At 44.4% G+C, this 23600-nt stretch overlaps 1 protein-coding gene and 1 long non-coding RNA gene across 3 annotated transcripts in view; one reads left to right on the forward strand and one right to left on the reverse strand.

Annotated features, from left to right (window-relative positions):
* The window catches only part of LOC140218506 (uncharacterized), a 276906-nt gene extending 275680 nt beyond the window's left edge, over positions 1-1226 (forward strand). The window contains exon 3 of the long non-coding RNA XR_011894786.1: positions 768-1226. This is a non-coding gene — a long non-coding RNA (uncharacterized lncRNA). The remainder of the gene's footprint in view (positions 1-767) is intronic.
* A 181-nt stretch (positions 1227-1407) lies between these two features.
* On the reverse strand, positions 1408-21974 carry LOC126531053 (sarcoplasmic calcium-binding proteins I, III, and IV-like). 2 transcript variants are annotated; one of them, XM_050178433.2, is made up of 7 exons: positions 21867-21974; positions 13620-13983; positions 11104-11156; positions 5922-6059; positions 3022-3133; positions 2555-2652; positions 1408-1801 (listed from the first exon to the last, which is right to left on the reverse strand). In XM_050178433.2, the coding sequence occupies exons 2-7, from the start codon at positions 13714-13716 to the stop codon at positions 1682-1684; spliced, it is 618 nt and encodes a 205-aa protein (XP_050034390.1). In that variant the 5' UTR covers positions 13717-13983; positions 21867-21974; the 3' UTR covers positions 1408-1681. The 2 variants fall into 2 exon arrangements, with proteins under 2 accessions (XP_050034390.1, XP_050034391.1); XM_050178434.3 differs by lacking the exon at positions 21867-21974 and adding an exon at positions 16639-16788.
* Between the last annotated feature and the right edge of the window lie 1626 nt (positions 21975-23600).

The following is a 23600-nucleotide window of genomic DNA, read 5'->3' on the forward strand; positions in this document are numbered from 1 at the left end:
GGACAGGGTCTTCTCAGCCTGAGCCCGCGCGTTTCGTGTTGTAGTACGGGGTGGCACATCAAGTATCCCCCTGTTAAGAAGTGCCCGAAGTACCCGCGATGCTGCGCTCGGCTGCCTTGGTTGTCTTGCTCGTGCTTGCGGCTGGAATAGCTCGTGAGTCGTACTGGCATTGTTTACTCGATACGCGCTCGCGATTCTCCTTCGCTAGTGTAAACAACGTGTCCCCAGTACTTGAGCGTAATTTGCTTTTACGAGCCTTTTTGCTATTTGTACAGGCCTCGCTGACCGGCCGTGCGCTAAATGATTCGCTGCGCAGAAAAACGCAATGTTTGCTCTGCATGGACCACTTGCGCGTGGCATCGAACGAAATGTAGTATCACGTAATGGCACATGTAATCGAATCTTAGAGTGGTAGTTGTGCTATTTGATATTATGCATGTTATCCTGCGCAGTTTTGAGAGCTTTTGTAAAATTTCAAAACACATGTGGTAAGCTACCACTGAATGAGCAACGCTTGCTGCTGATATTTTGAATATCTCTTTGTGCTCTTACGCTGCAGGCCCTTATGGGTTCTGGGGCGTATTTATGTGGCTGATGATTCATGTTTACTTATACACGTTACGCTTTGTGTGACAGCGTAAACTTTGCTCATTTGACATAATATCAAATCGGCAGTCTCGACTAGCACGTGTCGGTGTTATTTTTTCCCGCACTTGTTTATCTATGCGAGAATCACACGCTCCCTTACCCTGGTCCTTCCTTTGCAGTCACCGGCGCCCAAAGGAGGCGAAGGCTCTGCTCTCTGCCCCCCAGTTCGGGAAACTGCTACGAACATTATGCGCTCTACTTCTACGACAGTTTGTTCGGCAGGTGCCGAAGATTTGTGTACGGAGGGTGTGGTGGAAACGCGAACAGATTTCGAACACTGCGCGAGTGCATGCGCGTATGCGAGGAGGCTGGCACACAAAACGACAAGGTGTAGTCGTATTCCATCTCCGGGACGATCGCGACGGCGTCTTTCAAATGCACAACCTAATTATGTTTGCAAGGATTAAAAAGCACTAGGGCAACTTCTGACAGCTGCTACGGAGTGTATACTTTTATACATTGGTGCGTGGTGTAGTTGTCAGTTTTTCAGGGTGCCAAGTGGCTCCTTGTAAGTTTAAGGCGCGCTGCTTATGCTACTTTTACAACTTTTTACAACCGGATACGAGTGCTCATTAAAATACCCACTCAATTCAACAATACCAGCCAAAGTTCGGCAGTGACATATAGCCTCCCTTCCAACACATACTGCATAAGAATATATTACATGTTTCAGCATTTAAATGTGTTGTCCCTTCTGTTTTTCGCAAAGTCCCTAGTGCGACTTATTATTTATAATAAAGGAGTAAGGCACAAGCAACGTCAATTCAGCCATATATAGGGCCTTTAAAACATTTATTTTCTTATAAAACACGGAAACGTCGGTTTTCTGCGGCGTAGGGTGGTAGACCACAACACGTCCGGTGGTAGACGAGATGATAAATACATTGATCCACCTGAATGTGCACGAAGTTTGCGCACGGCGAGCGAGAAGAATAATACTGTCGCTGTCCAGGGTTACGTTCGACGACGCAACCTCGGCGGCATTCGAAGGCACCACATCGGCGTGCGAGTGGACACTGAGCTGTAACTAGAGTCAATGGCGAAAATCGAGCCTTCCTGTGATGAAGTTACCGAGCGCGCACTCATCTTCCGAAGTCAGGTACTCTTCAGCAAGCTCGCAGAAGTAGTTGTAGTCCAACTTCCTTGTGTCGTTCTAAAGAATGGGAGGAAAAGTTGCAGAAACGTGAGAAGGGGAGGGGGGGGGGGGTCTGTTCGCGCTGCAAGTGATGAGAAATGAAAGAGCAAATATTGGAATCCATCTGCACTACAGCGCGAAGTTAAAGAGGGAACCCAGATGGAAATCCATATGGAAATCTATGTCAGTTTCTTATGCAGATTCATGCTGCGGTGCAGGTGGATGACAATTTTTTTCCGTTCGTAGAAGGTTATCCACCATGCGATTTCTGCAGAATTCGTTAGCCCTAGCAAGTGGTCAATGACTGATGCACAAGAAAATTGAACCAACATGGTCTATTGTTTTTTTTATCATTACACAACCATACCAAGCAGCACAAGAACGGCATGTGCGATTATAGTCAAAGATAACCATTCGGTAAGTGTAACTATAGCGTGCGGCACGTACTTGCAGTAAACATTAAGCTACCAAAACATGTTTTGTTATGCAAGCCCAATAACATGCTAGTACCCGTATATGGTGCAGACATGTTCAGAGTTGAATCATTAACATGTATCACGTGTGCGCGTATCTTTTCTGCTCGCAAGCGATATTGTATACAGAAAATAGCTATATATTTCATATAATGTTCAAGGAATATGATCTGGAAGAAAAATATTCTGAGAACTCGTTGGCTGTAGCAATTCCTTCCAGTATTTACCTTACAATAAATGTGATACGGTTTTATTAGCGAAGCACGAAGAAGCGTATGTTTAAAGAGAAAGAACGAACCTCAGTCATAATTAGATAACATTGTCTGGACTGCCTCTGAGGTATACCAAAGTCCTCCAGTACATAGCTAAATTCGTCGCAGTCTATTACGCCATCCCCTGCAAGAGAACATAATGAAATAAATTAGGATATTAGTGGATATATCTCCTTCTCTAACAGACACAAAAAAACAAACAAACAAGTTAACACAGACACGACTGTAGCCTTGGTGTGGCACATTATGTAAACGAGCTGAGCACGTATTCTTCGATTCTTCGGCTGCACGCTAAGGCAACCTCAGGTCAGACTCCAGTTCATGGAAATCTCGTTCGAATTTTTTTTAGGTAGTGGTAGAAGACAAGGCAAGGCAAGGGGCTCAGAGTAAGGTCCCAAGCTCGCTTGCAGCGCTCTTTTCAAAGCCTTAATGTATAAACCAGAGGACTTCAATGCAAACATTGATGGACAGTTGAAAACAGAGTGACGCTCACCTGTCCTGTCGTACATGTTGAAACGGAACCACAGGTACGCGACAAGCCATTTTGGTGCACCTTCCTCCTGGTCCTGGCTTTCTAGCTTTGTGCGTCGTTCCCAAAGTTGTATCTGGAAGGGGAGACAGGCAGATCCTAGCCGTGAAGACGAGTGCTGCTTTAATATACTCGCGAACTTGCCATTAGCTCGTGACGGAAGAGTCACGGCTGCAGTTATTGCAGCTATTAAAAAAAAGTGTTTTGAGGTGCAGAATAGTTAATTTTTGTACTGTAGCACTTATCAGGGCAAAATTAAAGAACTTTATTCGTGACGTTTTCCGTGAAGTAGGAGTTCGGTCTTAAAGTGAAGTAAGTATCTTAGACATTGTACAAAGGGTGTCCACATACAATACCTATAATCCTTCTAATTAAAAGAAATTATCTGTACAAAAGAATTGCGAACGAAGAACGCGATGAAAATTCGCCTCTTGATGAAGAGAGAAATAACAAAAAGCGTTTTGTAACAACTGGCAACAAGAATGAAAATCGGCTATTGAAATGGCATGAAACGTGAGACTGGAACTAAATATTTCCACAGAATTGCCTGTCTTGTTGGGAAATTGATTCGGACTTTCAGACTGACCCCCAGCACCGGTCATTCCAGGCGAGCAGCATCACAACAGCCGTCTTACCCTTTCACTCCCCTCCTCCCCCCCTTCCGGTCTGAGAAGTGTCTCCCCACCTTCCGCACTCTCCCCTCCTTTTTTTACAAAAGACTCTTTTAAAGCTGCACACCGCCACCCCCGAAGAATAACCCCTGAAGAAGGAGCCGAATGGGCTCCGAAATGTCGGGCTAATAAAATTCACTTATTTGATTGGAGGGAGTCTGAAAGTCCTAACGTGAGATGGATATTAAGAAATGAGAACGAAAAAGTGAACGAGTGTTGGGCATTAAACGCATTACTGGAGCCATAACTAGTATAACGCCAGAAATTGTGAGAAACTTGATTATATTTTCGAAGAGAAAAAGCGAACTCGCTCGCTTAGTCAATTTACGTAGGCAAGTTTGTTATGCGCAACTAAGGCTTTTTTCATATTTCGTTATCGATGAAGTTATATTTTTTGCTGTTACCTTAACTGTACGCTGATTTAAGGCGTCGTATGTTACACGTTGGAGAACTTGCCCTTGCGCACGTGGCTGAAATCGCTGCGTAGACCGTATTTCTATATCTAGTCCAGCCGTGACCTAAGCGTACAATGTTCAGTAAAATAAGAGTCAGCACGCATTTACTTGGGCTTTTCTGGAAGTTCTTTAAAATATGTAACACGTTCTTCGGTGTGAGTGCTTCGAAGCTGTTTACTGCATTAAGCGAGAGGCTACTCCAAATAAAGATCATTGCGAAGACGCACTGCGGGCGCTTCAAACTGAGATTAGCCTTGTGAGATGTGCATAACCTTACTGGGCCCTAATGATTTCGCGACATAAATTGATCAGGAGGGTGATACGGATACTTTGCATAAAACAACCTCCTGTGTCATTTTTTTGGGAGAAAACTGCCTTCAATATTGTTTCTTTATGTCGGCGCACATGAATCGCAAGGAATCGGGCGAAATTGTTGGTAGCCGGTGTCGGTCTGCCTGATCCAGGACTCTACAACCAGGACGACCATACATGTCCGCTGCAAGCTTGCCGTTTGTCTTTCGCCGTCCGTCTAACATGCCCGTATTTTAAAAATACTAAAAAAATGTTAACTTTGTAGAGGACAAGTTTATGGCTCTGTCCCTCAGCCTTTTTAACAGGTATACACGTACAATTGTGCAAGTTGCACGTTATAGAAAGTTGAAAACAAACAAAGCTAACATATCACTCTACAGTTTACTCGTATATCTGAACTCAGCATGTAAACGTTGAAAAATAAAAGATAAAAATTACAGGAACCGCTGTTGTTTGACATGAAGCATAGAATGTCACTGTTTCTGAATTTCATGTACGAGAAATGTGACCTACGTTATTCGGCCATAACAGTACACATGGAATTATACTAGTAAAATTATTAACATTCGTCAACATGGCAAGCTGTGAGAGATCGTTCGCAGCTGTCAGAACATTTTAGGTAGGCGCCCTTTCCGTGTACAAAAAGGTGCTTGAACTCCGGTCATGCCGCAACAAATAGAGGTTGGCTCCTAAAGGTCTACGGGATTTTCTCGCGGACAGTTTCGTCAGTTTCTTGTGAAAAGCGGTTTATGTGCATTTCTAGTTTTCTTGTTCCCATAACTTACTTGCTCGTGCTTCTTTTGGTATTGTAATGTTACACTTTTTTTTGTTGTCTCTAGATTCTCCACAATGTACGAACTTGCTTTGTTTAATGTATTCTTGTTTCGTATAGACTGTTTACAGTACTGTTCTTTCGTTACCTTTCTTTCTTTTTTTTTGTTGTTTTTCTTAGCTAAGATTTTGGGATAGCTGGCACTTTCTGTGGTCGATTTTTCATATTTCACCGCTAATGAAGGAAAAGAATAGTAGTCCTCAAGATCGCACGCGTTTTCGTGCCAGTGTTAACTCACCCTTAAAGTCACGGTACTACATGTGTTCCGCTAAATACATCAATAAATATGTCTATACTCTCTCTCTCTCTCTCTCTCTCTCTATATATATATATATATATATATATATATATATATTTGAAACAAGGCTTCCTGAAAACTGTATGTGACGAGCAGTAGTAGTAGAACAAGGAATGTCACTTTAGGCTAACGTTTCGACAAGGTGACTTGTCTTCGTCAGGGCGATGACAATTTTTTTCAACGTAGGTTTCTTCGTACATATGTGCGTGTATGTATATATCGGTTCAACGATTTCCTCAATTCTGATGACTCGTTTTATAGCTCAGGAGCGGTTATGTTTGGTTAGCCTAGCCTACCCATTCTTCAGAGGTGATCCTTTCGTCTGAGTCGCAGTCAGCATCTTGTCTAAGCAGCGTCCATATCTCGTCGAAGAGCTCCTTTGTCTTGTCGAACTTTGGACATCCCTCCTTCCAGCCATTCAACCTGCAGATATGCTTCGAATAAAAAAAGATATACACGCCGGTTAGAGAGGAGTAGCACATCATTTGATCCATGCAAGACGACTTTCTTGGATAATGCGTCTTGGTTTCAGAAGAAAATATTAATGGAATTTTGTCTACTAATGTCACTTGAAACTTTTTAATCACTTGAAACTCTAGAACCTAGAGCGCAAATGCATGAATACACACAGCTGGTAACATAAGGGGAAGTCAGCAATATTTAAGGTTAGGTCCATTCTGCACACTAAGATTAACTGAGGTAAAGTACATGTCTCCTGTAGGGCAACGACTTCTCTATGTTGAAGCACAGGCTGACCGCACTTTACGTAATGTCATTTATATGTGCACTTAAAATTATCGGCATAACGTTTTTCTAATAGAACGAGCCAGGGTCTCGAAGTCTCAAACGCGTTACGCTATTGTATACCCACGTTCTACGCTCAATTTAGATTTTCAGGGCCCTCCATTGATATTGCCTCAGAAGCGTCTGGTCATTTAATTGACAAGCAATTTAATGTTATTCGGAAAGCCGGGTGCTACGCATGGCGTTCCGGTTTATTCGTAAATACTTCCAAAAAATATCTAGTTTCTATTTGGCTTAATTGGGGGATCCAAGTGTTGCTGGGACGTGCTGCCCGTGTCGAGAATACTAATGGTATTTGGAAAGTGACAAACTAAGGATTTATCTTATTTTTATGCGATAAATCGTTGTTATAGAGCCTGTTGAGACGTTTGTATGTATGCCGCGAAGTCTACATTTGTGCGACCGGAAACAACGTATCCCGTTTGAGTTATGCTTAATGTACCGGTTGTCCCATGTAACTTGATCCAAACCTTAAATACATACAAATGCGACGTAGTTGGACAGAACCAAGGTAATGTTGTTTGCTCGCGCTTGGAGATACTCAGATGATTTCTTGCATTCGGCCTAATTACATAATTAGTATAAATTAATCAATGAAGTTGTCAAGTACTATGGTTACCTGAAAACTGCCAATGAAAACATGAAAAACTTGCGATACAGCTTTCTATTGTTCCATACGTGCTACATAAAAGTGTTTTTCCAAGCGTGAACGAAGCCCGCAAATAGACGAAAAGTTGGCGCGTGACTGGCTGCTCGAGGCCCTCTGAGTGTATTCGCGTGCTTCTTTCATGCTCGGAAACACACGCACTGAGGCACAGAAAGCCGTATCGGGAGTGCTTCATGTTGCTACACAATTTTATGATTGGCGCTTTTCATCTAACTATAATATTTGAGCAGTCGGCTAACTAATGAAGTCTGATTATGTAATAAGGCGGAATGGAAAACAAACAACAACAATCAAGAGCCATTCCAATCTGTGAGGGGACCAGCAAAGCTGCTTAGCGCACGACACAGAGGTGACACATAATTTTGAACAAAGGTACAAACATATTTATTGTCCTAATCTGTGGTCATCGCGACAATATGGGTACGCACACACATTCGCGTACCACCTATGTTATTAAATGTATCCGTCACGTAAACACAGTGACTCATGCCCCCATAAACGCGGCCTCATCATTACGAGGACAGAAGTGAAAATTTATGCTGGAATGATGAGCGTCAAGGGAGCCAGCTGTGGAATAAGACGACGGCGACGAACGCACGAGCAGTGGCACGAGCGCGTTCCCGCGCTTGGCGCCGAGAAATTTTTTTACAGCGATGCTGTTTATGGCTAGGATGTGGAAAAGAAATGTGACCGCGAGATGTTGACAAAAACAAATCTTCATGTGGGCCGATCCTTGTGATAGTACAGAAAGGGTCCAAACTCAATCGCACATACCCCTCCGGGCTCGGGGACCTGTGACGCGCCCTTGAACTAGCCTTGTCACACGTGGGACCCACGTGTCGAAACGTCAGGGTATACGTATAAAGTAAAAAAAAAGAAAAGTAAAGTAGTAAGGAATAGAAAAATGAAAATAAAGAGAATAAAAAAATAGCAAATAAAATAAAAATTACAATAAAAGGAAAGAAAGAACGAAGTTATGCGGTTGACAAAAACAATGCGCCGGAGCGATGAACGTTGTTGACCAAACGCTAGTCTATGACGACGCTTATCGAAACGTCAGTGTATATGTGTAAAAAAAAAAATTACGAGTAAGAAATAAAAAAAAGATAGAATACGGAAATAAAATGATAACCTTATAAAAAATAAAAAATAAATAATAATAATAATGATAATAAAATAAACAAGTCGAAACAAACAACGAAGTTATGTGTTTGTGCCTATATTCAGCCAATATAGCATAAACTGTTTTTAACAGGAGTAATCTAGTAAATATAGTATAGTAAAGTAAATATAGTACAAATATAGTAAATATAGCATAATCTAATTTTAACAGGAGGTCCCGATACAGTCTGACTATAGGACCTCCTTATGTATACTACGCACATGTAATCGGTATTTTTACTAATAAATAAATTATGAATTATGAATCTCCATATAGAGCTTAATATAGCTATTGAGCAATACAGCTTCGCTGGTCTTCCATCTTCACATAGTGGAAGGGCTCTGAATTTTTTAACAGCACTTTTTGTAAAAAGTTGTATTAAACACGTTTCCAAAAAGATCTGTTCTTACTCTTGTGCCTAAGATTTCTTTGGGTCCCAGCTGTGACAAGGGTAGTTCAAGATAGTGTTACAGGTCACCAAGCCCACAGGGGTATGTGCCATTGTGTTTGGACCATTTTTGCACTATCACCTTGGCCCAGATAATGATAGTTTTTGCCCACAAATGGACAAATACCCTAGGCATATACAGCTTCGCTGTAAAAAAAAAAGTAATCTGTATCTCCAAGCGACGGCAAACGTTACCAAGGTTCTGTCCAGCTACATGGCATTTGCGCATCTTTAAATCTTGCTTCAAGTCACGTGGGACGCCCTATATGCGTAGTCAGTCGATGCTAAGAAGGCATCGTTTCAATATTTAATTAACGTAAATGACAATTTATCGTTTCATGGTGTTATGCATTTCTCTGTTGTAGATTGAAGTTTCACTTGCAAGCAACCACATGCGAATGTCATATAGATGGACACTCCATGCTAGGAGGTGTTTTTCGAGGCCCTTTCTATGAGTAATATACGTACAAATCGAAATAGCGGCCGTTTCAGATTATTCTACTTGTAAAATCTCTTTTATGCAAATCTTTTAAGAGTATCGCAGCTACAAGAACAGAATCAGCAGCAATTGCCCTTTAGCGTTACTTCCAGTCAAGAACATGTTAGATCAGGCTTGCCAAGACTGTGAGCACGAACGTATGACGTTGATTGGATGCATCAATTTCAACGTAATGAACCTCGAGTTACTGTGCTGCAATACCAAATGCTTTGTGATCCATTTTTTGAACAGTTCACGCACAATTGAGGGGACATTTCGTACAGGAAACCATGCTCACATAATTAATATTACACGTTCAGGAAATGACGGAACATGGGCTTGACGGGCGCAGATAAGTACGAAAACTTACCGGAAACCTTCACAGCGCAACATATAAAAGTGACGTATTTAGGTCGAAGCAAATGATTTTAGAACGTCAACCTATGAAACATTGCATTGCATTTTGACCTACTTCAACCTACACTCTCTTCATATGCCCTATCACGTTGAAAGAGCATATAAATTACTCTGCCGGAGGGATACATTTCTACAGCTGCTGCTACTCCATCGGTGCCTGGCGCTTATGTGCGGGCGAATATCTTGTGCGCCTATTACTTCTTTTCTCTTTCGGTTGTCATTTTTGTAAAGTTGAATTCTGTTTCACCTGTTTTACAAGGTATTGAAGTAGAAGATGCTTGGTCTAAAAGAAGAGTCCGTGTCATAGTTTCGGGAATTAGGTTCAAGTGGAGTTCGAAAGCATTCGCGGTCATTTCCATCTGAATATAATGGGAAGGTAGTTCCATAGGCAATGAATGTAAATAATAATAAAAAAAGCCAGTTGTATATCGTTTGAAAAATTACTTGAATTCATGAAAGCATGTCTGCCAGAATTCACAAAGCCACATGAACACCGAGACTTCATGCGTAGTTGATAGCAGCCTTACTCAGAGAACGTGACAGACGGTATAAGAACCAACGCGTCTGCCAATCCTGCGTCATGTTGCGGGAAGCCAATAGTGCGCAACACACTGCAAGCTGTTTCCGACTTACACAAGTGGGTGGGGAAATCGTGGCGCACTTTTTTAGGAGTAAAACATTCGGGTAACCAAGTAAGAACGCTGCCTCTTCCTATTCTAGGACACAGTTCAGTAGGTTAAGTCTCGCTCAACCTATTTGAGGTGCAGCTTTTTTGTCTGAGGCCCTTTCCCATTGTCAGACATTGTTAGAAATGAAGGATTTACGCTGTTAACTTTCCGAGCCCGTGCTAGGAGGAATGCTTGCTTCAAACATTGTCCCCGAGATCGGGCAGCGCGCGAAGACGGCATGCGCGACCCGATCTCAGAAGCCATGCTTCAGGTCAGGCAAAAAGTGCTAATATGAAGAGACGCTGGCTTATAAGAGTATTTATTCTCTCGCGACTGGCTCGCCAGTTGCCTGTGTTATCATTTTGTTTTCTCCCGCGCGCGTCGGCTTGTGCGAAAGCTCTAGGCTGTGATCTTATTATTCTCACCGGAGAAGTCCATTTACGAACAATAAGTAAAACATACAAACAAACGAGAGAGTTGATCTTTAGAAGTACTTGGCCTTTGATGGAGAGGACACCAAAGAACAATAAAGATGCTCTGCAAGTTATTCTAACGTCTTGAGAGTATGTGCCATTGTACCTGTTACGGAAGGTTGGTTCTCACTGGCGCAAGAGCTGTTTTTGAGTTCTTGGAAAACAAAGTGTTGTTAACTCCGGTAACACAAAAAAGTCGTCGTATAGTTTATGTGGTGCATCTTAAAGACCTTGTACATCACCCCAACTCGTACTGTGACAGAGGGGCCAGAGCAATGCTCTTGTTTTGAACTTCTCTCATTTTAAAGTAATATAGGCACTTGTATAAAGGAAATCATACAGGTTATAAGTTATGACGTACCAGCCTGGCTTGGTTGAAATCGTCGATGGTTATGACGCCGTCTTTGTTAAGGTCTGAAAAGAAGACAGTTTGCCCGCACATTATACGAGAACGACGACTTGCACGCTCTCAGTTTTGAACTAACCGGTAGAACTAAGCCCAGAGGAACATGCCCAAGACATTACAATTACATTACAGTGCAGGCAATTCTAATGTGCTTAACTGAAGCTCTCTTTCTGCGAACGAGCGAAACGGTTTTTGACGGAAATTTTTTATCTGCATGACGTTGATTCCTTGAATATATCAGAACACTTAGATGTTCGGAAGGAACAGCGCAAAAAACTGGACAAGCGAGATGCAAAGCCACACGCACTGTGCGCTGTGCGTGTGTGTTAGCAAACAGCGCGATAGGCGGGACTCGTTTGTCTCGTCTTTCGCACGATTCCCTAGAAAAAAAAAATATGTTGCCGCATACGTACACAACTAGCTCGAATTCCAAACGTTCCAGCATAGCACGCTTCCAATGTACAAGTTATCAACAGTGGTCGAACGAGCAATGTCTCAAATTGGAGCGTACGATTCGACAAGGGAACTAGTGTAAGACAAGTTATCTTGTCAAAATGCTGGCTCGAATGTGAGACGTCCCTTGTTCGACCACCGTTATTCACTTCAAGTCTCCACCTCCCTGAGAACGTCTGTATTGTTCGAAGTTGTATTTTGTGTGGCTACATTTCGACACACTAATTTATCACGTCCGCAACGGCACGTTGTATTATCGGCAAGCCTAGCGAAGTATATTCTCGGCGCGTCTTGGAATAAATAATGCGACATTCTTCGCATACAAATGATGGAATAGGGACGTGCGCAATAACCCGATTGTTGCGCACTTTCGGCGTTCCTTTTTCCAAAGTTATGGCATGACAGTTGTCACAAGGATTTTTTTTTTTGCGTAGTCTGGTCGAATATCTCGCCGGAAGTCGCTGTAGCTGAGAGCGCGCAAGCTGCATATGACCTATAGGCACTGAACCAGCGTCAGTGGCAGCTCGGTAAGAAATTAACAGACAATAACAGACAAGAACGAAAGTTGCCAATAGGAGCTTTTTTTTTGTTTGTTTGTCGTTTGCGTCTTCGTGTATAAGCGACATGGCGCAATAAGGTACGATTCCTGTCCCAAAAGCAAGTGACCCGCCGTGGCTCTTTTGTCAATGAATCAGACCGAATTTTAGGCGAGCTCCTACTGCCGGAGGGAAGGGACATTTGTTAAAAAAAAAAAAAAAGAACTGGCAACGGTCGCGTATATCTTTCTTCAATGTAGTGATCTCGGTTTCACGGAGATAATAATTTCCTGTTATGGGGTGCACAAGGCAAACAAAACGAAAGCCTATAGACGGAAACAAGATATTATACATGGATGGTGCGCCGAAAGATACGAGTTTTGACACGTGACAGTCGCATGCTACTGCAAAGTCTGAGCGAATCATGAGATGACAAGCACCTTGGCTACACGAAATAACAATGCAAAGCCTCAAATATGCGCAAAACAACATCCATGTTACAACCATGAACACTGCCCACCTGCACTCAAATTAGAATGGTAACTACATGAGACGCACGATTTTTCAATTGGGAGAAACGTCAAGTCAAGAAAATATGCGTGTCTAGCGAGCATATTCTACAAAATTTGGACCCGCGAGTGTTTCACTCAACAACTCACACCTTCCTTCACACTATGGTGCTTGGAAATACACGGCGTCTTTATTGGTACTACTCGCTAACGTTTCTTCACCAGTTATGGTTGCTCAGTGGCTATGGTGTTGGGCTGCTGAGCACGAGGTCGCGAGGTCAAATCCCGGCCACGGCGGCCGCATTTCGATGGGGCGAAATGCTAAAACACCCATGTACTTAGAATTAGGTGCACGTTGAAGAACCCCAGGTGGTCGAAATCTCCGGAGTCCTCCACTACGGCGTGCCTCATAATCAGGAAGTGGTTTTGGCACGTAAAATCCCATAAATAATTAATTGAATTAACGTTGCTTCAATCAATCAACCTTATGCAAGTGCGCAGAACGAGCCTTGTTGTTTCTGTATTGACATATTATCGAATGCACCAGCCCAGTAAATGAAAAAATATACTTTGTGCTATATATATTTACGAAGTGAACGACAAAAAGAAAAAGAAAAGGAACAACACAAAGCTGAGTAGCACGGCTTTAGTTTAAAGCAAGCAGGTGTATACAACTGACACATATAGCCTTGGAACACAATAAACTAAACGAAACAAATAGAATGCCTAATAGGAGTGAACTTTACTACTATTAAATATTCTCATTGAAGGTATTGACTGTTAAGGCGTGTAGAGTTTATGAACTTTGGACAAGATTAGTGATTCTGATATCGACACGTCGAAGATATATTTACGCTCAAATTTGTTACTTTGTGGTTAGCACCGATCGCTGGCTACTAAAACAGTCCGGTGCAGAAAATCATGGGTTGGTGAACGTAGTGGATATATAAAGAAAGAAAAGCAACGTTCTTACCGTAGAAAGTGTTGAACTCGCAGAGGAGCTTCTTGCGTCGAAAACATGACACCTTGGGCTGCTTTGAACCGTGAACTTTTTGGAGGACTTGACCCATCGCAAGCTCCTCGTCGCACAGCTTGGCTCACACAGCAAGAGAAGCTGCCAGCTCCAACCGTTAGCGCACCGCGGCTGTCATACGGGCACCCGGCGGGCCGAACGGGCGTCGGCCACACTTTAGCGAGCCGCGAAAACTGCGACGACCAGTCGTGCGACGCTGAATTCCCGGTCAACGCAGGCGTCGCTGTCCGTCTGCTGCGAAGCTCGCCCGCAAGCCGCCTCGCTCACGACGCGTGGCGTGTCATGGCGGCAGGACGTAGCAGCGCTGCAATGGAATGTCAGGTGCGTCTGTAGTGCTTGGTGTTTGTCTCCCCTCCTTCGCTGTTGTGTTTCGTCAAGCTAGCGCTACTTAAGACCACGCTTAAGGTCAAAAGGGGGCGACTGAAGGTATTTTTACGCGAAAGGACTTTCGGGGGCTCATCTCACAAGTGCGAGATTCCAGACGGACACAAAGCGAGAATGGGAATCGCGGTTGGTTGATGCCGGTAATTGACGCAGCGAAACGCGGTGGCATATAGGAAACTTGCGCGTCTCGAACATACGCAGGTTTTGTGTCTCCGCGCATGTAGGCGTGTTCAGTGTCCCGTCATGCATCGCAGCTGCGAGTTAGCCTTTATCGATCGGTCAAACACTCCTGGCAGTTTGCCAAGACCAGCAGAAATGGCAAGCGTGTTTAGAAGGGGCAAAAAAAAGAAGGTTGACTGGCCGCAGCGTCTTCGCGAATGAGATACGAAAGAGAGAGCGGGAACTTACGAAAAGATGTGCAGAACTGTGTAGTGCAGAATGTGTGCGTGCTGTGTATAGGGCGGTGATGGCTAGAAAAAGTGTGACCTGCAGAAATTCACAAAGCATAAATAACTGTCGCCATTTAGAGCGCCTTTTCAATTCTTCACGGAGACTCACTTAGAAATCAAGCGTACGTACACGCCGTACTTAGTGAAAGGGGTTGCATGGTTTGTACAAATGTGTCTTTTCATAGACATTATTTTTTCCAGGCAACGTTTGATAATATTGCGCCAGTCATGGTGCATGCAGAAGTAGGAGGCGTGATCACTATCATTTGCGCGCTAGTTGGCTGGAGCAATGTTTTTTTTTTTTTTTTTGCAGTAGGTGATGACGTCACGGACGACTTCTCGGGTGCTTTTGTCACCGGCTTGTGCATATCGTTGCATTGGTAAGTAGATGCCACCAAGTGTTTTGGCTTTCATTCAGACCAATCAGCGACTTAAACGTCGAAAATGTTATGCAGGTGACCGAACTCGACTTTTATGACGCGTTTTAGCGCTGAACAAGGTGTCCTGCTTCTCTTATAATCGGTGACTACCACATGTATGCCTGGACTATGTCTTCAGGGAACACGTGACAGCACGTGATGCACAAGCAACGGTGTGCCACGATGCGGCCGGCCTTTCAAAACTTGCAGTTTCAGTTCTTCGACAGCGTTTTACGAAGTAGGAAAGACATCTGTGGAAGCATAATGTCCTTATATCTGCACCCGACACGTTGTGTTACACCATGTCGTAGTTTGCAGCTTGCTCCTACAGCTGTTTTCCATGTTTAAATCCTACAGGACGCGGCGCATTTTTTTTAAATGCATGAATGTATTAAAAGAAGTGCCAAAGAAGATTGGCGAGGTGTTTGACACTACTTGTCCTTGAGATGCCGTGGTAACCGCATGCGTTGAGCTGATCTAATCGAAAGCCAGAAATTTGCGGAGCTGCTAACCAGAATTGTGGCCTAGGCTAACGTAGTCTAACCTGATACCACTGCCCGCATTTTCGGTTCTGACGTTACCTTCCTCAGTGATTGGAGGCTATGAGCAGCACTTATGAGCTATGGTCGTAATAACGAAGGTTTTTGTTCGCAGTAATTGCGTATACTTCGCTGTACTACAATTTATCGGCATTCTTACGAATTTGTGCATGAATCTTGTTTTGAACTTGTGTTCAAGAAATTAATTAAACGCTGTATGAGGGTCAAATGGTCAGCGATAGCTAAATGATTGAGAAGCACTTTAAAGCCCGGGGGTACTAATATTCGGATTGCAATGGCATAGGCACCTCCACATGCCTTATTTAGATTTATATATGTTTACATTTGTAGTAAGCAATAATCATGGCACAACGAGGCAATCACATCACTACTTGCAGTAATATAAGGACTGTGAGATCCACCCTAACCCGTAAGTCAAGCTCACGAGGCTTTCTGTTCGCCGAAAAGGAAGTCTCAGTGGGGGACCACCTAATCTTGTGATTGCGATAGTGGGCTTTGTCATGCGCGCCTTTCCGCCTACTGTAAAAACCAATTAATTTGCAATTATCCTATGACTTGACCCTGGGGCTGTCACGACACCGAAAGTAGCACAGTCACGTGGCGGCATCTACGCGCGCTGAGTGTAGTGCTGTTCGTGTTCACATAGTCAAAGGCATGGTTGGATGAGCAGTAAAATGGTTAATTAAACTAGCTTGTATGACTGTATTTACGGTCTATGTAGTTTAATACTGGTCGCCAGTGAGGCTGGAGTGCCGTGGCCGCGACTTCCTCAATGTCGTGTTTCAGTATGGTTCAGACTGAGAGTGTATAATTATTTTCTCTAGCTGGCTGAGGCCAATAGAATCCGAAAGAATGAAAAAGACAGCAACAAAGTTGTTGCACATAGAAAAAAAGAATAAAAATAAAAAGCTAGAAGAAGGGGATGCGAGCAGAGCATAAACAATCAATGTAGCGTCCTGAAGTATATAGCAAATAAATGAATGCAGAAGAAAGAAAAAAGCGTTATCGGTAAGCGCCACTCGGATGAAAACAGAGGAAAAGGCGTGGAATCATGACAGGAAACAACGGAGACGTCCGCTTGCATACGCCGCTATAGCGCGTGCCCAACGCAGCTGAGGCTGCGTGAAACAACCGAACTAGCACTTACAGTTGCGGCCAGCAGCAAAAGGGAGCGCAGGACCAGCGAGCATCCACCTGCGGCTCTTCGAAAATTGGGGCACTAGCGGTGCGGCCACGGACCCTACACAGTCACCCTGCTCTCAGCCGAGGGTCTCGGGGCCTCAGCGTGGTGACAGGCTGAGTGACGGCGCCGCTCACAGATGAACGGTCGGCCGCGAACGAATGGGCGGAGAAAGGCAGACGTCGAGTGCGCAAGCGGAAACGGGCTCTATTATTCTTTATTTTTTTTTCTTTTTTGCTTGGGCGGCGATTGCTCTTTTTGGCTGAGGCGTCACGCGGCACTTGTGCCGTTCACGGAGCTACGATAAGGCATTCTCGGCGTTCGTTAGCGCAGAATGTATACGCCAGCAGGGCTGCCTTTCCCACTGCGACGTGGGCAGGATGGAGAAGCTGGAAGTTTTTCAGATTTAAGCCCAAGTCAAAGAATCCACGAATGAGCCAAACAAATCCACGCCCAGTGAGCGAGCGAGCGAACGAACGAACGAACAACTGAATGAACGCTTCAATCAATCAATCAATCAATCAATCAATCAATCAATCAATCAATCAATCAATCAATCAATCAATCAATCAATCAATCAATCAATCAATCAATCAATCAATCAATCAATCAATCAAGCGGCTGCTGTCCGTGAAGCGTGCATGATAATTCAAGGGCAGGGGTGGGCCGATTTACCTCAACCTTACGTACGTATTTCGGCCGTAACCCGATAGTGCTGCCGGGCTGTACAATTTCCGTGCGGAAATCGTGGCAGAAGGAGGTTTCAACTGACAACCACAGGGCAGTCGTGGCTCTGGGCTGACCATATTAATCGCAGGACGTAAAATAGATGTGCGCTCCAGCACCACAGAGAAATTACTGTCGAAGTGCCGCACGAACTTGCTTTAATTATTGGGAACGCCTCGAGAAACGCGAATAACGCACTGTAGATAGTACTATAGTCCTGTATTAGCTATGGCAAACAATGTTGCATCAGCGTCTCAAATAATCGATAAGTGGACCAGCAAGGCTAACGCTGAGAATCGCTCGAGGCAATAAGTGATATATGTGTGTCGATTCAAGGCGCCTTTCACGTGTTTCCAATGGCGATGCTCTGGCAACAACACACAAAAAGGAAAGAGAGAGCAAACAGGACACAACTATAGCGCTCATACTAAGGTGCATATGCGTTGTACGCGTGTGTGTAGGCGGACGCACGTAGTCGTTTTTCCGCACGCAACAACGCACGCAGACGTTCACTATTGTCATCGTGCATTGCCACGTCGCTCACTGCCTGTCACTGCACAAATATTATTTTAGTGCCGTGCTAGTCGGTGCTAAGATTACGTCATAGACGGATGGTTGCCTAACACCAAACAGGTTCGAAAGACCGCGTCGCTGATAGCACGTTTTGGTCATGAATTACTCTTGAAAAATGCTACAGGAAATTTTTTGCCGCAACCATAGATGTAACTGCCGCATTTCTAAATCGACTGCTGCAGTAACATAAAAAATTTTACACTAAAATCTGTTATGAGCTCTTGCCTCGTTCGAATGTGTGCACACATGCAACTCACTCCAGTGCTCATGATTGTGCCTATCAGAGGTTCATCAAATGTTATACTTAAGAGTTGCGTGCTGCTTGTGTCCTTTGAATAAGGGATGGTATCTACGAAACATGCGCATGCTAAACGGGAGACGTAGGCGAAGAATTTATCTGCAGCGTGAATTGCCAGTACGGGTCACTCAACCTGGCTAATCATAGCACAGTTATTGGAGATATTGCTCAAATATGTGATGCTACACAAGCCCCATAGGCCATACGAGTTCACTATTGTAAGCTATGCAGAGGTACAAATGTAACAGATAAAAAGACGGAGAAATATTACGTCTGGTAGCCGAGGTATGCAGCATGTCAACACACACACACACACACACACACACACACACACACACACACACACACACACACACACACACACACACACACACACACACACACACACACACACACACACACACACACACACACACACACACACACACACACACACACACACACACACACACACACACACACACACACACACACACACACACACACACACACACACACACACACACACACACACACACACACACACACACACACACACACACACACACACACGCGCGCGCGCGCGCGCGTAGAGAGAGAGAGAGAGAGACTGTGGACATTTTCGTCTGCGCTTCTCCTTTAGAGGCCAATATCGCATTGGAAAATTATTTGTTAAACATGTACGAACACAGCAATGTGACCATTTGACATTTATTGCCACCATTTGACGCTTGCGTTTACTTCACACAACTAGAGCTATTCGAGCAATATTGTCCCTTTACAACTTCTAGAGCTGCCATCCTTTTTCACATGGTGTGCAATAGTTAACAGAAAGCTTGCATTGTTAGGGTCTTCAATAAAGCAGTTTTAATGCAGATGTGTCAATTTGAAATGTTCGTCAAGTATGCAGCAGCAAGTTCCTACTTTTACTCGTACTGTGTATTTTTATTCTATGTATGTTTGTTTGAGCCAGCCCATCATTGTTTTGTACTGTTAGCTTGAGCAAGGAGTAGCGGACACCATCCACGATGCCATTCTTTCTTACGCGCACACGTAACAAATATTAAAAAAAAATGGCGCTTAGTCAGCAGAGGCTCTAAAACAGATGCTAGTGCTAAAAATCAGGATAGGTCACCCGGATCTCGGAGGCGTGTAAATCAATCACTGACGCTGACATACGAGCTAGCAAACACCGCTGAAGCACTTCGCTGTGCAATGCCTATGCACTCCGCGCAACACTGCGTGTCACTGCGCGTGATGAAGTCTTGTTGTGTTGCCCCTATTGTGCTTTATATAGCAGAGGGTCAGTTCACATCGTTTTATCGATGGCATACTTGCAAAAGCGAAATCACAATGGCCTCAGGCATGAGGCATCAGAAGCTTCAAAGCAATAACCAAATGCACGAAACAAATGCTGCCCGCCTCCATGGGCTCCTGCTATTATTTTTCCTAACCTCGAAAGTTCTGCATAAAAAAACACGATCGACAACACTTATGCTTCGTGTACTTGATATAGGATAAACCGTGTCAATGTCGTACAGCTAGCGTATTAGTGCAGATGGATCCCACGTTCATCTTCATCTGCAAAGAGCGAAATGTTTTGAAGTCGTTGCTCCGCACAACTTTTAATAACGTGCGTTGGTGAGCAATGCATTATTAGTGTGGGTAGATACAAGTAAACTTGTGACCATGTCTGATTTGTTAAATATCTACAATTCAGTAATCAATGTTACTAAATTTAGTTACATTAGATGAAGCCAGACAATCTTTTTGGAATGTAGACTAAGTATTAATACTACGAATAGTTGCAGTTGTGAGGTATCTGTAAAAAAAGAAGAAAGAAGAACAGGCAGTGTACTGGCGTTCTACATAGTTTTGCCCCACTGTGGCACAGCGCAATATTTGCGGGGAAAGAATACGTGGAAAGTCATTGAATGTTTCCTTAGGTTTTGGGCGGGATATCTTTTAATCTTGGGGTGGGATAGCTCTAAACTACATTTCAAAACTTACATGTGATCACGCGCAGTTCTTCTGGAGTCAGGGCTCGAATACGCGAAGTGGTTAATACGCTAACGTAACTCCGAAGAACAAGTGCAGGCTAATAGCAACATTGGACATAGTAGCGAATGAAGTCAGTCAATTATAAACGCTTCAAACACACACACACACACACACTCACACACACACACACACACACACACACACACACACACACACACACACACACACACACACACACACACGCACACACACACGCGCACACACACACACACACACACACGCACGCACACACACACACACACACACACACACACACACACACACACACACACACACACACACACACGCACGCACGCACGCACACGCGCACGCGCACGCGCGCACACACACACACACACACACACACACACACACGCACACACGCACACACACACGCACACACACACGCACACACGCGCACACACACACACACACACACGCACACACACACACACACACACACACACACGCACGCACGCACACAAACTTTTGAACTCGTCTCTTGTTACTAAACATCCTGACGAGAAAATTTATAGACATCCAAGCGCATTGCGTCTTTCAGCCATCACACTCTTTGAAGAACGTGCTGTCAACTCTATTACACCAGACGCTGGCGTAACGCGCCTAAATATAAAGAAACGGAGCGTGACTAAGGTAGTGTTACACAACATCGTCACGCGAGAGTGGGCGGTGCTTGGTTCCGAACAGCAGGGAAGCACCTCTGCAGCGAGTTTCACGCGTTTCCCGGATAATTCGTTGCCAAACTACATTTCAAAGTCAGGCTTAGTTTTATTAAAAGCGTCTTCTCTGCATTGTAACATTCGTGTCGCCCCAGTCGTGAAAATATTTGAGTGGATATCGGTTGTTAGATTTATGAAGCTCAGCGTTAGGCTTAGCGACAATGTAAGTTACCGCATCGAGAACCTGCCGCTGGGCGTAATCAACTTATATACATGCGGCGCATTCTGGAGTGAGAACGTCTTGCCCTTACTATACTAATGTATATATATATATATATATATATATATATATATTATTTGCGAAACTAGAAAACTTGACATCTCATTTTTTTTGCTTTCTGTCGTTGCTTCCAATGGGGACCGAATTCAAAGCGTTCAACGATAGTGCACGGAGCAAGCTTCGGTGCGGACACAATAATATAATAAATGCTTCAATAATAATTTACAAACGTGCTACAACTGAACTCCACACACCTGGCTCTCTACCGTTTTCTGGAAGCCGTGATCAATTGGCACCCCTGCACTACAGAAAATAGATTAAAATTTTTCGCCATCGACATTTGAACAGCGCTAACTAAACGTTTAGCTGTAGAGGACTACACATCGTACGGCTTCCTTCGAAGCAGACGCCTCCGGCCGATTCCTCGGACAACAACACCTCGGACGCGGGTTCCGGATACGGCAACCTCGATTACGAGGGAAAATCGACCGGCAAGCTTAGTCCACGTATGCAAATTGGCGCGTCGCGCGCTAAGCGGAGCGCGTGCCCCGCCGCTCGCCGGGCTTACACACACGCTCAGGTAAATGCGCACTCACAAACGCACGAAATGCACACTCACCTGGGAGGCGCGCAGTGAAACTGGAGCGCCCTGGAACAATCTGCGTCGCGAGGAAAGCGAATTTTCTTCTCGCCCCGTCGGGACGCCTTGTCAGTTGCTGGGAGGGGGGGGGGGGGGGGGGGGCTGCGCTGCTTGTTGGAACGCGCGGGGTCGAGCAGCGGGCTCTCGTGCAGGTGCGACGCAGGTGGCCTCTATTTCCAGTTGGCTGCTGCCGACGCGCGGCTTGATTTACGAAGACGCCGCATTCAAGGCGACTCGCCGAACTCTGTGCGGCTTAGAACGAGCGACGCACCCGCTCTCCGAGCCGACAAAACCGCGGCTGCAGGCCAAGGAGAACGAAGAAGAGGACAGGAAATGAGGGGATTTGTGCCGGGGGCCAATTTCTCTCGGTCGAAGTCTCTAGCCTCCTCTCTAACTAATGGCATTAACAATAGGCAGTACACATTAATCGGCAGGTATTGTTGTCGATGTCAGGTGGCAACCGTGGGAGCTGGCCAGGAATTGCATCGAACAAATGGAATATAAATATAAGAAGAGAAGAAAGCAAAGAAACCCGGGCGTGGGTAGGTCGATGCTGTAGCAGCAGTGGAACTTTGTTCGGCACAGTATTTTTCTTCTGTTGTAAGTGCCTATCTAAAAATTACCGGAAAGACTAAATTTGGGAATACAAGATTTAGGTGCCTAAGCCGTGGCCAATATTTTCTTTTTCTGTTCTTATTTACTGCGGTCGGCTGCCTTGTTCTTCAATATTAACCTCGTGTTTTTTCTAGTTGCATTGCCTTATCTTTTTTAATGACTTATCAAATTTTGTTTCACGTTTGCTACTATTTATTATGAATTTTGATTTAGCACGCTATCGGTGGTTCGCATCACATTTAAAAATATTGTCTTTGTTTACGCGGCAGTTAAATAAGGGTGGCTGATTTCGCGACAAGAATACATAGATAATCACGGGGGCTGTAAAAGACCATGCGAAGTTTAAGCGCTATCACTGCAAGTCTACGTTGCGGTCACACCGTGAGACGCTGCCAGGCACAGCTAGTTATCGCTCACGTATACAGAATACACGTCTGCAATGGTGGTCCCCTCAGTGGATGTGACAATCTGTGACTTAGAACGAGGTAGTGGGTCCGATTACCGGTCGCAACAGCTGCACACTAAGTACAGGTCGCGATGTTTGTTGTGGTCGCCTCAAAACTACAGGCCGCAAATAAAGTGGTCCTGAAACACCCCTGGGCCTTCGTGAAAAAATCATGAGCCATTCCACTCTGCGAAGGTGGTTGACCGGCAAAGCTGTTTAGCACACGACACGGAGGCGACACATAATTTTGAACAAAGGTACGAACTCATTTATTGTCTTGATGGTTGGTCATCATTACGAAAGGTACGCACACTCATTTATTGTTTTGACCGGTGGCCATTATTTCGCTCGCAAGTGCAATCCATTCTTTGATGATGTAAATCGATGCACATACGCCGCTGGGTGGTCGGTTGGGCCTTATCGGTGTGGCATCGCAAGGGATATGTCTGCAACACTGAACGCATAAACCGCTCCTTTTTCGGTATCGACACATCCACATTGAAATCAAGCACAACGACAACAGAGGTAGACATCTCAGTCAAGTGTTGCAGCCATGCGTCACCTTTGTCTCAAACGCTCTCTTTTCAAGAGAGGCCTGCTTTTCACTCTCTTCTGGGCGATTTGTTTAGTAATACGGCAGATTCCCATTCAGG

This window comes from Dermacentor andersoni, chromosome 5, assembly GCF_023375885.2.
Source record: "Dermacentor andersoni chromosome 5, qqDerAnde1_hic_scaffold, whole genome shotgun sequence".
In the NCBI taxonomy this organism is placed as follows: domain Eukaryota; kingdom Metazoa; phylum Arthropoda; class Arachnida; order Ixodida; family Ixodidae; genus Dermacentor; species Dermacentor andersoni.